The sequence below is a fragment of the Rhamphochromis sp. 'chilingali' genome (assembly GCF_963969265.1).
Source record: "Rhamphochromis sp. 'chilingali' genome assembly, chromosome: 19".
NCBI lineage: Eukaryota > Metazoa > Chordata > Actinopteri > Cichliformes > Cichlidae > Rhamphochromis > Rhamphochromis sp. 'chilingali'.
In genome coordinates this window covers 1,167,501-1,184,986 of record NC_137946.1, presented here as the reverse complement: position 1 = coordinate 1,184,986, position 17,486 = coordinate 1,167,501, and the positions used below count along the sequence as shown (strand labels likewise).

At 45.3% G+C, this 17,486-nt stretch overlaps 1 protein-coding gene across 2 annotated transcripts in view; it reads right to left on the bottom strand.

Annotated features, from left to right (window-relative positions):
* Positions 1-9: 9 nt before the first annotated feature.
* camkk1a (calcium/calmodulin-dependent protein kinase kinase 1, alpha a) overlaps positions 10-17,486 on the bottom strand; it is a 56,347-nt gene continuing 38,870 nt past the window's right edge. Inside the window, exons 7-17 of one of the 2 annotated variants that reach the window (XM_080866745.1) lie at positions 15,922-15,958; positions 15,589-15,610; positions 12,405-12,493; positions 10,713-10,912; positions 9,320-9,373; positions 9,016-9,089; positions 7,511-7,598; positions 6,036-6,164; positions 5,087-5,190; positions 3,463-3,510; positions 10-3,110 (exon numbers count right to left, since the gene is read on the bottom strand). In XM_080866745.1, coding sequence (XP_080722871.1) covers positions 3,038-3,110; positions 3,463-3,510; positions 5,087-5,190; positions 6,036-6,164; positions 7,511-7,598; positions 9,016-9,089; positions 9,320-9,373; positions 10,713-10,912; positions 12,405-12,493; positions 15,589-15,610; positions 15,922-15,958 — 918 coding nt within the window. In that variant the 3' untranslated portion in view covers positions 10-3,037. The remainder of the gene's footprint in view (positions 3,111-3,462; positions 3,511-5,086; positions 5,191-6,035; positions 6,165-7,510; positions 7,599-9,015; positions 9,090-9,319; positions 9,374-10,712; positions 10,913-12,404; positions 12,494-15,588; positions 15,611-15,921; positions 15,959-17,486) is intronic. The other variant, XM_080866746.1, reaches the window with a different exon arrangement.

Genomic DNA, 17,486 nt, shown 5'->3' with positions numbered 1-17,486 from the left:
TGAAATGATTCAGATTTCTTTATTTCTTCGAGTATGTGTACAAAAAGCATGCAAAAAATAGCGCATTTATATATATCGGTACATATTTACATTGTAACTACGTTCCATATGGATGTGCCATGCTTCCGTTTTAGTGGGTACAGTCAGAGAAAAGCACGAGACGACACGAGACGGCGGATGCCTTTGAGACAGGCACACGCGCATGCGCACAGACCAGGAGAGTCACATAGTCCCGGATTTCATATTATGTACAGACTCCACCATAGTCTCCGTCCTTTGGATCTAAATATGACCTGAAATCACAATAAAACGAGTCATGCCACTCACTTCCTGTGCTGCCACACCCACTGACTTTTCTTCTGTGTCACTGCAGCAACAGCAGCAGGTCTGATCAATCCACGGGAGGGTCGCCTGGTTTAAACCGATATACTCCAATTATGCAGGGTTTCAAAGGTCACGCACAGGTGATCTTTGATTCATGGCCATTTAAATCATTCAAGGGTTTTGAATGATGAAAAACATCTAAAAGGAAGGAAACCTCTGGTGGAGAAATAGACCCGTATGAACAAACTGACATATTTTGGGATTAATCTATGCTGGAGTTCAGGGTTTCCACCGTGAAATGGCCACAGAGGAAAATCCCACGGTTTAAATATTGTTGTTGTGATATTTAGTGATCAGTGAGAATGTCCTGAGCGCACACCTGCCCCCTCCGTACAGTTTCACAGTATTTCACTATTTTGCATGTTGTCAGCAGTGAGATTAGACAACAAGCACATACGGTGTTTCACAGGTGGACACACACAAACTGTACAGTGTTTAATGGCCGAAGTAGTGTTAAACGTACTCACAATAATGACGTTATACATACTTAAGTGGAAAAGTGCAAGAATTTGAACATAAACAAAAACACAGGTTAAAGGTCGAGAGCTGTAAAGACAACAATAAAGTACCTTTGACCCACAAACGTCCAGCACAACAACACCCAGAATAAAAACGCGAGAATCAGAAGGACGAGCGTTTAAACAGGTGACGTCAAACAGAAGACGTCATGTGACATTTTTGGTTGCCTTCATTAAAGGTGTGCAGCATTTAGAGCTGAACATCAAAACGTCAGGATGATGATAAAGTTTATGACTGACGTCACAGCAGTTATGACGTCATGTCCCCCGGCTCAACAACACGGCCTGAAATCCCGTTTGCACGCCTCGAGCCTAAGCTAGCATCCTTCCCTGGAGGAAACGAGCTGCATCAACCAGCCAGAGGACAACGCTGCTCCGAGCGCTCCCCCAGCTCTCCCCCCACAGGGGTAACACACCAGGACACGTTGTTAAACCAAGCGCCTTTAAATGGACACGCCTCTCTTTCTTTTATCCACCACGCCCACATTTGTAGAGGGTTCACATGTGCACAGCTGATTCACTGGCCATCGTCAGCATCTACTGTTGGCACTTTGACAGGTTATCAAATGGAAAATCACGAGAACACAACTCCGTGTTCACGGACAGCCATGCTTTATATTTTTCTTCCTCCTCACTGTGTAAGCAGATGTCAACGTTTACAGGAAACAGTGATGTTGCGGTGGCCAGCGCGTGCATTATCTGTGTTCCCATTTATTATAATGAGAAGTTTGCGGCTGCACTGACACGTTGTGCCAACACAAACACACGGTCCTTTTCTAAAAGCTCACCAAAACTTCAAATTAACAAGAGCAACAACAAAATGAAAACATGAAGTCAAAAACACGACACCATCAGCTGCGGATGGACAAACACCAGCCCTGCTCCAGCACCTCCTCCGTCTGCTGCTCTTTGTCCAGAGTCCGCCTGAAGCTCTTCTGGATGAATTTTCTGCTCCTTCATGGCTTTATGTGGGAGCAGCCTGACGCCGCAGTGACAGCTCTGCATGGTCCACTAGACAGAGCTGAAGGGGAAACGATCACTAATGTATCTGATCCTTGATGATTGTCTCTGAAGCACAGTTTCCTTATTTTCCTCTTCTGTGAATGCGCTTCAACACAGGTGACAGACTGTTTAAAAAGAGAGCAGGTCAGTGTTTCCTGAGAGTAAAGGTGCATGCATCATTTCACATTAAAATGATTTGGGTACAGACGCTTCTCCTTAATATAATAACGAACAACGTGATTCGATTTCTTCTACAAAGCACTCAGTGATTCATTTGTATGCAGATTATTTATGCTTTAAAATCAGCTCTGCATCCAAGAGCTTTACAATATATTAATATTATAAATAACGTATAAATTGGAACAGTGCTTATATACAGGGTAACATCAGTTTTCCACTACATTCGTTCTCACCATCCAAAAACTTTTCCCATCCGATCGCAAACACATCCAACAGCAGAGCATCAAAGAAACAAGAACCACCAGACTGACACAGACGACGCATTAGGAGAAGCAGCGTGAAGGACAGACTAACACACAGCTCGCAGTCACCCTGCGATCACTGCCAGGCAGTCGATCGAGGTGTCTGAAGGCAGCGCAGGAAGCACCTGCTTCAGAATAAAGGTTGGCACAGATATGCTTAAAGGGTCTTCACAATAACACAGCAGATACCACAAGACACGTATGTACAACATTACAGTGACTGATGAAATGAAAGCCTCGTAGTTCACTTAGGAGACAGTGCAGTGTCCTTTACATGCTGAGGTCTGTTTCCTCCTGTCAGGTGGCTGCAGACGGGCTGAAGATGCGGTCTAAATATTCGCCATGCACAATGGGAAAAACTCGTCTGTCTTTGCCTGTAATACAGTTTCAGGCCAGCAAAATAAACCGGTGATGATCCACAGACGTGCTCGTGTTCCTCACATCGGCTGAGGATAAAACAGCTCCACAGCGCAGAAGCAAGCGTGTACGTCACATGACAAACTTCTCCCCAAAAAACAAAACAAAAAACCTCGAGTTTTTGTGTTTCAGGTGCAGAATGATACGTTTGCACTGTGTGACCACTTTGAGGTGTGAATGAAGGCGTAAGTGGATATAAAGAGGACGCTGCGCACGCAGGAGGGTCGCTGGGACTCAAGAGGAGGGCTCATCTTCATGCAGGTCCTCCAGCTCTCCTTCTCTGGGTCCATCGCCCGTGCTGGCCTTTCTAAAAAGAGACAAGAAAAACCACAAACACGGGTCACAGCTCTTATGATCATTCGAGGTTGGACAGCAGCAGAGAGGGAATTATCTAAATGCTGACACTACCAAGCCTGCTAATTAGAGAAGGTCTGGATGTTGTTGATGCATGATGAATATCAAAAACACACAGAAGGCTTTATGGACGTAGGATGGCTTTTAAATGACAGCAGCAGGGACACGACAGCAGGGGAAGGCTGCTCTGCCATCACATCTCGTGATGTGGACAAGCACAAGTTTAAGGATCGAAAATGATGATGGAGCAGCGGCTGGAGGATGTGGGACAGACAGAGGCCGGACTGCTTCGCACGAAGTGTTACCTGAGTGAGGGCTGAAGTTTAAAAGAGGGCCGGAAGGGCCACGAGTCCCTGCAGCAAAGTGGGAGAGAAGATGGACAAGTCACATATGAGAGGACAAAGGAACGCAGGCCCGTGGGAGGAAACCCGCCTCCCCACCACGTAGGGTCCAGCTGCACTTTTAGCATCTTTCAAAAATGATCACACACCTCAGAGTTTCATTTGTATCGTAGCATTGCAAAGTAAATAACACATTTTTAAAGGCCTCCCTGTGGCTGAATCTGAAAACCGCACTCTGACTCAGGATGCGCCGATAACCAGAGCAAAAGGACTTTTGTCTGCAGCTGCAGCTCAGCGCAGCAGCTCAATGATACTGACAACTGTCAATACAATGACCCTGATAGACAAGCACGAGCCACAAAAGGCTGGGTTTAGCTGCAGCAGAACTTTCAAAATAAAGCGACGGGACTTTCCACTCAAACTGGCTGTTGATGAACTTCTTTTTTTCCTGGATGAAAGAAAGGGGAAAATTTGTCTCCAAATATACTTTGGTGGGCTGCATGGGAACACTGGTGTTAATGGTGCATTCAATTTCAAACATGCAGGCCGGAAATTTTCTAGTTGAATTCCAGCCTGAGAAACTGTAGCTTAGCGAGAAACTCAAATCTTTGCTGAGTCAGCAGAGCTTCCCTGGATACAGTCACCATGGACACAAGAAGCTGCCACCTGTGATGTTTCATCAAAATAGGACAACATATAATAGCGGCTACGTCATCTTTCCCCCACAAATCCTGGTGAAAAAAAGCGTCTGGCACTGGTAGCATCTGTCAGTCACATTAGCCGTTAGCATTCATTTGCTTCCCCTCATCAAAGGAGAAAAATATCCCACCAGCTCTGCTCCACTTGGACTTTGACGTGGAGGAAATCAAGGCTCTCAGAGCTTTCCAGTGGTTTTTGGTTATGTGTCCATATGTTTATAAAATAATATCTGACATCTTTACATAAACATATTGTACTCACTCAGAATTGTATTCATTACTCTATGATAGCCATATAGTTGGATTTCCACTGTGCAGCAGGGGGCAGTATTATTCAAACATCCATATGCTGTGAAAACACCTCCACCTCTGACGGCCGAGCGTGTAACGGTCCACGAGCAGCAGCATGTTCATCATCAGAAGACAGTCCCACGGTGCCCACGACACACCTGCTAACAGCTGTGCGTGCGCCTGTTTGTTTTCGGCTATACAAGTTGAAAATGCACAGCGGGGACGGGACGAGCCGATTGGCCACTGACACCTGTGATACTTTGAATCCACGTTACTGACAAATCAAGCTCAGCCTGAGGCACTAGCTCATTCTGCGTCACGCTGAGTCCTTCTAGTCTTGAGAGCTAAAAGCAACACACAAAGAAACACTTATACAAGCTGTAAGCTCCACTGCATACAATGAAAGAGTGAATTATGATGCTATGGCAACACAAGGAAGCAGCAGCTGCTGCTGCAAAAAATGAGCGCTATTTAACCTGAAGAAGGAGGAGACAGGTGTGGAGAAAAGATCTACGTTAGAATCTCAAGCAAAAAGATCGTCTTCAAAGACAAGATAAGCAAGTACTGAGCTGCAGACAATCAGGAAGCTGAACTCTTACATGAGCAGACTACCAGGTGCAGACATGGACCTCTCCTCCCGCCGGCTTGGGCACTCAAAGGGGTTACTGAAGGAGCGCTTTCTCAGCATGGCCTTTACCAAGATCTGAAACAGACAAACACGGGACGAACACGAGTTACATGAGAGGGGGCGCAGGGGGCGCCGTACTGTTACAGACATGCAGGGGGAAACACTGTTCTCAACATGTGGAGCAGACAAGTGGTTACAATGTTCCTCTAATATTGTTACTAATGTTGTGGCGACGTATCAGGTGATCTTCATTCTTCAACAGGCCTAATCTGCTGGGGTTTCCCATGATGCACTGAGTGTTTCGTCTTCACTCTCTGTTTATTCGCCGCTCTGCATTTAATCATTCGTTGTTAATCTCTGGCTCTCCTGCCCAGCGTGTCTCGTCTTGCCTCTTCTTCCTGTTAACAGGGCGTTTTTCCCTCCCACTGTTACCGAGTGCTTGCTCATAGAGGACTTTGTGTTACTGCTGTAACTGTATACATATAACGTAACCTGCTGCTGTAATGAGCTTTTTTTAAACTGGAAAACTTCTCACTTATTCTGTGTTGACTCTGGTCTTGGTGTGCAGTATACCGTCCTCAGCTTCCCTAATTCAATTCATTTCGTTAGACTAATAATGTCCAACACAGTTAACAGAAGCCCAGGCTGAGGGTCTGCAGTGATTGCACAGCTTATTATGTGAGCTTGCTTTCAAATGAATGCAACATTAGTGCATTTAAGGAGACACATAATGGAGACATTCAAATGCATTCATTTGGCTCTTTTATGGTTGAACAGTGATGAAACCCCGCCCCTCTGTCTGGCTGCGCTTTGTCACATCTTTGGTTAACAGACAGAAGGCTGTGGTTGTTAAGAGCAGCTAGTCTGAGTGCTGCTGCACGCAGCAGTTTGATAAACGGAGGACACTCTGTGTTTCTTACCACTGCAGAGAGGCTGGGAACGAATTTGACGGAGTTCTGGATGTCCTCCTCTGTCACCTCTACCACAGAGCAGTGGTCCTCCTCCAGAGGCAGGGGGTCAGCACCTCCCTGGGTCACCCACGGGTCCATCTGAAAGGGCATGGACCGCAGTGAAATAGGGCACTTTCATAACTTGACACCCAGAGGTTCACAGAAACGCACAGCAGTAAATACAGTCAGTTTACCAGCTTGTGTCCAAGCAATGATTTAATGGCAAACGCGAGCTTTCCTACGTTTACAGGAAGGTTTGTTTCAGGCTGCGCGGTCCTCAGATTACAGTCCTCAGTACTGATTACAAGTGTTACTCTGCAAGAACCAACATGGTAAGACGTCGTAGGTGATTCAAGGCATCAGTGTGACCTAAGTGACATTCACTGACCAATCACTGCTGCGCATTTTCCACTTCACGCAACGAGACCCTCTGTGGGCTGCAGAGAGGGCGGGATGGATTTGCTCTGCATTTCCCTTTTTCCATGTTGGAGGTGCAAGAAAGCCAAGTTCTCCAACTGTGTGCCAAACATTTAGACAGTTACAAAAGTTGAATATAAATATAAGCTGATTAAATGTGCCGAATGAAACAGGCTCTTTCTGTCAAACATTAGCAAACATTAGTGACCCAATGGGAACATGTGATGCCTCTGCTGTGCTTCACAGATACCCGTGTCACGCCTGTGTATTTGTATATTTAAGCCTCTTTTCTTCAGGCTGATTACAGCCTTTGTAATTAGATACTGTTGAATCAGCCTTTGACTGGATATGACGGCACTTCGTTTACTACACCGTTCTGCAGCTGAGCTCACCGCATGTTTGTCTCCGATTGTCAGTTGATTCCAGCAGCCCAAGGATGGCCTGCTTTGTTTGCACTCAGAGCTCCTTTGACTCTGCTGAAGGCTCACAGCTGACAGCTCTGCAGGCAGATGCACATGCCAGGTTGTCCCAGATTTATCCGACTTTCCGAGGTAATGCAAATCTCACACGACACATGCGACTGTAACAGCTGCATTAACAGGAAATATTCAAGCCTCTTCTTTTTAAAATACGAGGTGAGCCAACGCTGTGTGCAAGGTCACAATAAAAATGCTTTTTTTGGTTTTTGAGTCATCGTGTGTTTGTGCACGAGGACGTGCACGACGCCCGAGAGCCTCCATATCTCCACGAACACACAGAAAAAGAGTCACATGACTCATGACTAGATTGTGTGATGGAGACACAGTGGGGCGTGGGAATGTGATCGGGCCATGATTGTGGACCATCCACGGCACTAATACACACTCAGTTTGTCTAAGAACTACTCTGTAGGAACACAGCGAGGTCACAATCTCATGTGTTAATCAGCAGTGAGAAAATCACAGCGATGCTTTATAAGTATGAAGAAGGTGCTAAAGCTGAAGGACAGTAATCTGAGCTGGTTTTCTTATCATCCATCAGTTTGGTACCTTGATCTCTGGGATGCTGATCCTGCTGTCGGGGTTCTTATCCAACATCTGCAAGATCAGCTTCTGCAGCTCTTCACTGATTTTGGGCCTGAAGAAAAAACAAAATGACGATTTGGGAAAAGTTTTCTGACCCACATGTTTCCATCATGTTTACCTGAGGAGGAAATCGAATGATTGTATTTAACATGAGACACACTCAACAGGAACAGCATGAAATTATGACTTTTCTGCTGTCTCCTGTATCAAGCCGTGTTTGTTAACATGCAAAAGATCATTTACTCATTTCTTGGACTCGCTGTGGGAAAAAAACGTCCCCAAAAACGAATCAAAACTTTTATTCACCGCTGGAAGATTTGGTCACATGAAGTCTAAACACAGGCTCACATGTTGGACAAAGTGAAGCCAGCAGAAACATTTTGGCCCCTTTGTGTAACAGAGCTGTCATTTCTGCTCTTTGTAAGAAATGCTCACTTAACTCCTCCCACATATTCCAAACCGCTCTTAGAAAAAAAGAAAAAAAAGAAAAAAAAAAGGCTTTTCTATTAAGTGAAAGAAATTTATAAGCAGCCCTGAAAACGGTAAATGGTCTGTATTTGTATGAAGACTTTTTCCTTCAGGCAGCTTTGGCTGTTGTTTGAGGGGGTGACTGTAACTGAAAGGGAGGCTTACTGCATGCCAGTAATGTCATATAGACAAACAGACATAATTATATTTATATTTGATCAGCCACAACACAAAAATACCACATTTAGTTAAAAATAAATTAGCAGCTAGAAGTAACCAGCTGACACAAGCAGCAGCTGGTAAAGTGCACTAGCTAGCCAAAAGGGCTAAACTGTTAAAATATATAGTCAGCTTGGATTAATGCTAGAAGCAGTTAGCCAAAAATATGTACTCAAGTGTTCAGATGAATAAATGATGAGACTTTTTCACTAATTGCATTTTATTGTCTTTATGCCACAGACGCTTAAAAAAGAGATGGAGGCCGCGGTGCGTGACGTGCATGCTCCACCGTTTATGACACACACAAATTTAAAAAAGGAAGGTACGCACGATACTAAGTAGCTTTAGCTAACAATAATCTGCTACATTCTGTTGGAATAGAACAGATATGTGTGGATTTAATGAACGCGGCTGTTGGAAGGCACAGTCCAACACCAACACTGAGCCCTGTCCTCACACCTCCTCACACCGCCCTTCTTCACTTCTTCTCCCTTCTCAGCGTGTCCTCCTCCACCACTGCCTAACATCTGTCTTTTATTCGCTCTATGATATTCCCCTACAGTGAGCAGGCCTGCCAGCTTTTCTTTGACCTTGTATTCATGTAGCTACTGAAGCCTCCGTTTGCTTTTTCAGCTCGTTTTGATTCACATGTTGGTGACGTTCATCCTGCCAAGCTTTTTGGGGAAAAAGAACAGAAGAAGACGTTTTCGTGACCGCGTTGCAGACGAAGGATAACTAAAGTGAAGATGATGACTGTCCATTTCAATAAAGTGGAAACTTACGTTTCTGGGAATTCTACAGGCTTGGTCCTTATCTTATTATGCAACGCCAGTATGTACTCGTCAATGAAGGGACACTGCAGGAAGAGCAGAAGAAAGGAGGTGAAAACCACAAGAACACACATGCACGATGACTGCTGCACCGGGCCAATATCAGAAAAGACGACCGAGACGAACAACAGCAGCAATCGGCCGCTTGGATTCATTACATTCAACGACAGCACGAGAAAGCTGCTGTTTCAAAACTGCGCTCCCACATTCTTCTATGCTTTTAAACGAAGACTTGTGGGGCAGACGTCACATTTACCTTTCCAAAGACGAAGCAGTAGAGGGTAACCCCCATGGCCCAAACATCCAGCGCCTGTAAGACAGTTCCAGCAGTGACATTATATTCAGATAAATGGGAAACATGTAGAGGACAAGAGTCGTTTTAAGGTTATTGTTTGGGGGCAGCTACTGTCAGATACCCTGAAGATGAATTTATGTGATGACATAGCAGCGGCACATGTGCCCCCCACCCCTCGCTCCCTGTAGCTCGGATCTGTTTGTGATCCCTGATAGATACGGATGATTAAAGCAGCCCTCTGAACCTGTGCAATATCTCAGCCACACTGCTGCAGACGTGACATGAAGCATCCTGTCTGCTGATTTGCACATCCTCTGAAAACAGTTTGGCCAAATCACATCTTTACAGAGGCCGAGTCATCAGGCAGAAACTAGAAGTGCAGCTCTTAAAATGCTCTAAACCCCCAAACAGCAGACGGAGGCACTCCGGTGACTCTTACACCCTGATGGCTTCTGTCTGTAATCAGCTGCTCCGGCCCCTCGTTCATGGTCAGCGTCTGAGCGAATCCACCAGTCTGTCCTTTCAGACAACCGCAGAATATAACCTGACAAAGTCTGTGATGGAGGGTTGAGGGGAGAAAAGGGACGATTTGGTGATGTTGATGTCTTAACCCCTCCCTGCAGCAGCTCCAGCGTGTGGACGTTCACATCCACCTGCTAGTTACGTTAAAAACAATTGGCTTATTTCACCGAAATAAGGACTACGGCAACAATCAGGACCATCAAAGTACTATTATACAAATCTCTAAAGGACTGGCAGTGTCTCATAAAGTGTCCACCCTCTACAATTTTAAGGTTTCTCGTATGAGAACATAATAAAAAACACACAATGTCATTAAACCAAAACAAATGTTGAGTTTTCTGTTTGGCTTCATCAGTTTCTTAGATCCCGCCGCACCACCTCAGCCGGGTTCAGGTCTGGACTCTGGACTCGGTTTGATTTGCTGCTGCTGTGCGTGGGATCACCAACAAGTGTCAGGTCCTCATGTTGGCGTGAGGCCTTTGTGCTGATATACAGTGTGTGGTTTGTCCAATCAGCGGCTGTGCGTTATATTCAGCCTCATCACGATAAAAAAGATGGAAGCTTATCTGCTATAGACAGAACTGCTCATCGTCTAACTGTGGAAATAACAAGGTGAAACATTTCTGATTCATTCGATGGAAACTGAACACAAGACCACTGTCGTTATCCCGGTGTCGATCACTTCCTTGTTCTTGGGCCGGCTAAACGCCAGAAACTCATTGTAGCTCAGCAGCTGTCATTTGGAGTTGGAGGCTCGGGTTCAGCGTTTTCAGTTTGGGTCACATCAAACACTACACTTTAAACTCTCTTCATGTTCATCGAGTTCACTCACTTTTCCACTGAAGCTCTTTCGCGCATCTGACAGCGTCTCTGGTGCCATGAAAGCCGGAGTGCCAGCAGTGCTGGACAGCAAAGCGTCGTTGCCCTCAAACTGGTTGCTGACTCCAAAGTCTGCTATCTTCACATGGCCATCGTCCCCGAGTAACAAGTTAGAGGGTTTGATGTCACGGTGGACAATCTTCTGGTAGTGCACTGGGATAAAAAAAGAAAACACAAAGAAGAGAGCGCAAGTTTCCCCTTTGGACACGTGGAAGCTTATTTCTGTTTTCTGGAATATTTCCAGCTTCTAAACACAAACTGGAACTATCCTTGGAAAAACGCAGAACCCGGAACGCAGCCTGAGGATCCTCAGGTCGCATCTTTACTCGTATACACCGAGGTTTGAGAACATGTCATTAGGGCAGAGGGCAGGTGGTGAAATGTCGTCTTCATGGGGAAGAACAAAGCCCAGACTGTGGTGATTGTGTCATTATGAGGGCAGAGCTGCGCTTCTTCAGCCTGCGTCCTGATTGGTGTTCAAACTGGAGGAAAATAAATACTCTCAGCAAATGGGAGGTTCCCAAATTCGAGAACAAGCCAAAATTGTTGGGAATTATTTCAATCTTTAACAAAGCATTGCATTATAAAGGTTAATATTATATTATGTGGCTCAAGCTCAAAGAGGAACCAGTGACCTTTCACTGGTTGGATGGCGGTGTAAACGCCTGCCATGGTGGATGCAATGTAAAGCAAACAAAAATAACAACAAACAAACAAACAAACAAACATGAGCACAAATTGTAAATATTGCATTTGAACAAATATTGTTTGGTGAACGATTTCACCACAGCAGCTGGTTCCAATGAATTTCGCTCCGTTTGACTTCTTTTAATGTTACTTGTTGCCAACCGTGAACACACTAAAATACAGCTGGGATCATGTAGAAGAAATGCTACGTTACATTGTAGACATAAAGAGAGAAACAGACACTGACACACAACAGAACAAAGTGTTACATATGAGCTCATTATAATTATTGTTTCATCAGTTTCCAAAGTTCCACCTCAGGATTTGCAAAAAAACAACCATTAGGTAATTTTAGGTACTGAAACAATGTTTCAATATTACTTGTAATTAAATGTCAACATGAACACTAACGAGTAATTATAACTGTCAGCTGAACATGGTGACGGGAAGAGCTTTTCCTTTCAAACGCAGGTTTTAATTATAAGGTTTAAAAAATGGAAATAATCAGCAGAAGCAGGTTGAACTGATCTGTAATTGGAACAATTTGGACTTTTGAAATCCATCATTACTTAAAGTGGGAACAAACCCTAATGCTTAGCAAACAGCTGTGTGATCAGAGGAACCTGCTTCATTAGCACTGGGTGACTGGGCTTTACTGGTGACTGTACTTTTCCATTTTGTCCCATTGTTACCACCATGGAGCTCAGGATGACACGGCACTGCTCCTAAACGATTAAGATCATCGCCTGCTGAAATTAATCACCTGCAACACACGAGGCCTGGGCACGGGCAAAGCTGTATCGTTTAATAGAAGCTGGATAGTGACGGAGGCTCAAAGATGGAGAGGGGCTGCTGCGACAGGGCGAGAGGCAGAGCTGGACAGGTCGCCAATCTCACACGGCGCTAAAATGACTGCTTTGAATCTTTTAGTCACTTTGTGAGGGTGCGTGGTACTTACAGTATTCGATACCCAGGATGACGTCTCTGAAGTATAAGCGAGCTTGCTCTTCTGATAAAGGACTGTCTGTGGGCACCTCCATCACTGGGCTGCAAATCCACGCAGACACACACAACACAGGCAGCGTGACAGACAAATGTGCAGATTATGTGTAACAGTTGTTTCACTGGTAGCTGTGCTGTTGACTCTAAATGTGACTTTGAGATGGGATCCAGATTTAAGCTCCGACGCTCAGCAGCAGGCAGCTACGCGTCTGATTGGATGACAGCAAGTTACACACGAGGACACGAACGAAGCCCTCGCTGTAATTTCAACAACGCTGTGACGCTGCAGACGGTGCTGGGAGCCACATCATCCCAACCATCCCAGCATTTTCCTGCGTCGCGCTCCGTATTCCATCACGCACTGATACCGATGGATAACACCGCATACAGACAGATATCTCTATAAACATTTATTATCACTAAGTTTGAATTCACATTCATCCCATCTCAAACTGCACATTTATAAGGAACAAATCTGTGAAAGGGCTGGTTGACATCTCCACAGAGGATCCATTTAAATCCTTCACATGTGAAGAACCAACGTTATCTTTGAGCATCATCCATATTTTTAAAAACCAATTTAAACAACAAAGCAACAGCTGACTCTTCTGTGTAATAATCACAGATCTGATCAAACATCTTCTGCCTTCACCAAACGTTTAAATCTTTCTGCCTCTTTGTCTCTAATGAATGAAACAGACGTCAACAAATACTTTTAAATGACTTTGTTCCTTACAAATACATCATAATATCATTTTTGCTCATTAATGACTGACGTGTGTGGGAAAACACATTCACAAATGTCATTGTACTTTTGTGTGTGAGTGTCTGTGCTCTCTTTTTGGATGCTTTTAAAAACCCTCTGTGTGTCTAAAGCTGCACACCAGTCTCCACGTGTTACTCAGAGCTGTTAATGAGGAGGTGACGCTTTGCAGCACCAAATTATGAACATTACCAGCAGCATGACGCTTTCACACAGAGCGGCTGCTGCCGTGTTTGTTCTGCTTACAGTTCATTTGCTCAGGCTTTTAAATGCAGCTTCATGTCAGAGCAGCAAAGCAGTGACTGCATGGGTGAAACGAGCTGCTTTGTTATCGCCTGTTACAGCACAGATAACAGCGTGACTGTAAGCTCTATGAAGTGAACATCAAGCTGCCCGACGCTCACGCTAACAGCAGCCGACTCAGAGGCAGTAAGAGAGCAAATCCATCCTTTAAAACAGCTTCATATGAAAAGGATAAAGTTATTTACGCATACACGTCCTTCTCAAAACATTAGCATATTGTGATAAAGTGCATTATTTCCTGTAATGTACTGATAAACATTAGACTTTCATATATTTTAGATCCATTACACACACCTGAAGTAGTTCAAGCCTTTCATTGTTTTAATATTGATGGTTTTGGCATACAGCTCATGAAAACCCAAAATTCTTATCTCAAAAAATGAGCATATCATGAAAAGGTTCTCTAAACGAGCTATTAACCTAACCATCTGAATCAACGAACTCTAAACACCTGCAAAAGATTCCTGAGGCCTTTAAAAACTCCCAGCCTGGTTCATTACTCAAAACCCCAATCATGGCTAAGACTCACTGCTGTCCAGAAGGCCATCACTGACACCCTCAAGAGTAAGACACAGAAAGAAATTGCTGAACGAATACGCTGTTGCCAGAGTGCTGTATCAAGGCACCTCAGTGGGAAGTCTGTGGGAAGGAAAAAGTGTGGCAGAAGACGCTGCACAACGAGAAGAGGTGACCGGACCCTGAGGAAGATTGTGGAGAAGGACCGATTCCAGACCCTGGGGGACCTGCGGAAGCAGTGGACTGAGTCTGGAGTAGAAACATCCAGAGCCACCGTGTACAGGCGTGTGCAGGAAATGGGCTACAGGTGCCGCATTTGAACCAGAAACAGCGGCAGAAGCGCCTGACCTGGGCTACAGAGAAGCAGCGCTGGACTGTTGCTCAGTGGTCCAAAGTACTGTTTTCGGATGAAAGCAACTTTTGCATGTCATTCGGAAATCAAGGTGCCAGAGTCTGGAGGAAGACTGGGGCGAGGGAAATGCCTGAAGTCCAGTGTCAAGTACCCACAGTCAGTGATGGTCTGGGTGCCATGTCAGCTGCTGGTGTTGGTCCACTGTGTTTTATCAAGGGCAGGGTCAATGCAGCTATCAGGAGATTTTGGAGCACTTCATGCTTCCATCTGCTGAAAAGCTTTATGGAGATGAAGATTTCATTTTGCAGCACGACCTGGCACCTGCTCACAGGGCCAGAACCACCGGTAAATGGTTTCCTGACCATGGTACTACTGTGCTCAATTGGCCTGCCAGCTCTCCTGACCTGAACCCCATAGAGCATCTGTGGGATATTGTGAAGAGAAAGTTGAGACGCAAGTCCCGACACTCTGGATGAGCTTAAGGCCGCTATCGAAGCATCCTGGGCCTCCATAACACCTCAGCAGTGCCACAGGCTGGTTGCCTCCATGCCACGCCGCACTGAAGCAGTCATCTCTGCAAAAGGATTCCTGACCAAGCATCGAGTGCATAACTGAACATAATTATTTGAAGGTTGACTCTTTTTGTATTAAAACACTTTTCTTTTATTGGTCGGATGAAATATGCTAATCTTTTGAGATAAGAATTTTGGGTTTTCATGAGCTGTATGCCAAAACCATCAATATTAAAACAATGACAGGCTTGAACTACTTCAGGTGTGTGTAATGAATCTAAAATATGTGAAAGTCTAATGTTTATCAGTACATTACAGGAAATAATGCACTTTATCACAATATGCTAGTTTTTTTGAGAAGGACGTGCACATGTGGATGATACCAGCCGTCCCCTTCAACTCCAATTTGGTTATAACAGCAAAAGGTTGTGCATCATAATGTCTTTAGCACTGTAGCAAGGAGCGGCTCATGCATGAGGATGTGAAACGCTTTCAGCGCCAAGAACTGAAAACCCAAGAAAATGACGAATCCCTTTGAAGCCTGAGGTGGAACAAACGGCCGTACGGCTCAGAGTAATGAAAGAAGAGCGCAGCAGTGATCGAGGCAGGGATGAAGGGTGGAGAAATGAGGAGGAGAAGGTGGGTGGGTGAGCCTTAAATTATTTAGAGACAGAAGGACGGGTTCTCTACTCACCCCTTACGCATCAGCTCAAACACTGTCAGAAACAGGGGGAGAAGGAAACACGAACACGTGAGACCAAATATTTCATTCTTTTGTTCATTCGGCCTGTTTGTGACCGCTGCTGCCACCAGGCTGCGTATTACTCTACAGCCTGACTGCGGCACTGCTGATGGAGAGCTTCTGCATAACGCGCCAGCCCTAAGCAGGTCTGCAGGGAAACGACCATCTCTGAATAAATGACACGTACACTTGTCGGCGCCATACGCATCGAACGCCACAGGCTTACAGACACAGGGCAAGAACAGAGCAAAAGTATCTGGACACATAAAACAAAGACGTGCATACCCATGTGAAGGTTGTCCTCCGATGGATCATCCAGCACCTGCAGCATCAAAACACAGTCAGCGTAAATGGTGAGCAACATAAAAACATTCAGTGCTTTCATTTAAAGAGCTGACAGCATGCATTCACTGACTCACTGCACAACTCGTCTGCTACCATAAAAGCTTCCTGCAACTCTCGGCAGTCAGCAGGTTGAGGAGTTACAATTTAAAACAGTGGCTCAGCGTCATTTGCACAAAAATGATATCTGTGCAGTCGACGCTTCACCAGGTACACAGGCTGACTGAAAAGCTGCGTACACCTTTTCTACTGAACAACACCACGGACGCATTAACGCGGGCAGAGGCCGCCATCGCTGCAAAAGCTGTATTTGACTATTCTTATGACAATTTGGAACAATGCTCCGTGTAGCCTTTTTTAAGTGTTTTAAGGTTGAGCTGTGTACAAGACAGCACAGGTACAACGCGTGCCTTTGAAAACTAGTCCACCTTCAAAATGTCAAATGAGCTCAAAGACGATGAGTGGATGACAAAGAAGATGTTACGCTGAGGTTCGTTCATGTTTGAGAACGATACGTGAAGACATGATGTTTTTTAAACTATTTGCACGAGCACCAGAATAAAACATTATTCTGACATGCTTCCATTTCACACAATCAGCCAACCTGGCCCCACCCTGCCACCTGATTCGCTGAGGTCAGAAGGATGTGAGTGGGTGGATTGTAGATGGCAGACGGTTGGTGAAACCTTGGCTGATTGTGACCCACACCTGTTTCACAGCTTGGCTCGTGTGATTACGTAGAGGATCAATAGGGGGTCCGTGACCCTCTGGGGGGGCCACTCCCACAGGGTTTGAATCTGGGACTCTCCACCAGTTGCTCATCAGTAGAACTGAAGAAGCTTCTGGGATGAAACATCTTCAGCAGACGCTTTTCTTTCCCAGATTAAACGGCGCGTCACCACAGAGCTTTCACGGTACCTGCCTCTTACATCGCTGACTGACTCTATTAGCAACATAACGAGAGCTCAGTGGTGGCAGCAGTACAGGCTTCAGAGGCACGGGGATGGGACGTGCACCCCCCCTGCTGAGCCTTAAAAACAGAAAGGTCAGGCCCAAAAGAAACCCAGCAGCTTCGTGAAATAAAGTTCTGTGGAAGCATGAAAGGTCAACCTCTCTAAAAAGAAAGAAATAAATAATAGAAAGTGTGAAGAATTAAAGGAGCGGCTCAGGAGTCACAGCCCCCCCTCGTCTGTCGAACGTAGCGGTGCTATCGCTGAGGCACGCCGGCATCAGCAGGGTGATCACACAGCTGTTCCAGTCTATGTTGACATGTCATCATTCAGAAGGACAACATCACAACGTGGCCGAAGCAGCAACAACAAAGTTTGCAGATTTGGGGTATTTTTTATGTGCATCTGTCCAATAACGTTTGGACTCTGGGATATTTGGCAACAGGCTGCAATGAACCCGCGCAGCTCTTTCTATACTGATGCAACCATTTCCCAGTAAAGTGAGACGTCCTCTGGTGTGCAGTATCCACCCCAAAATCTGCGATGTAAAGATTTGAA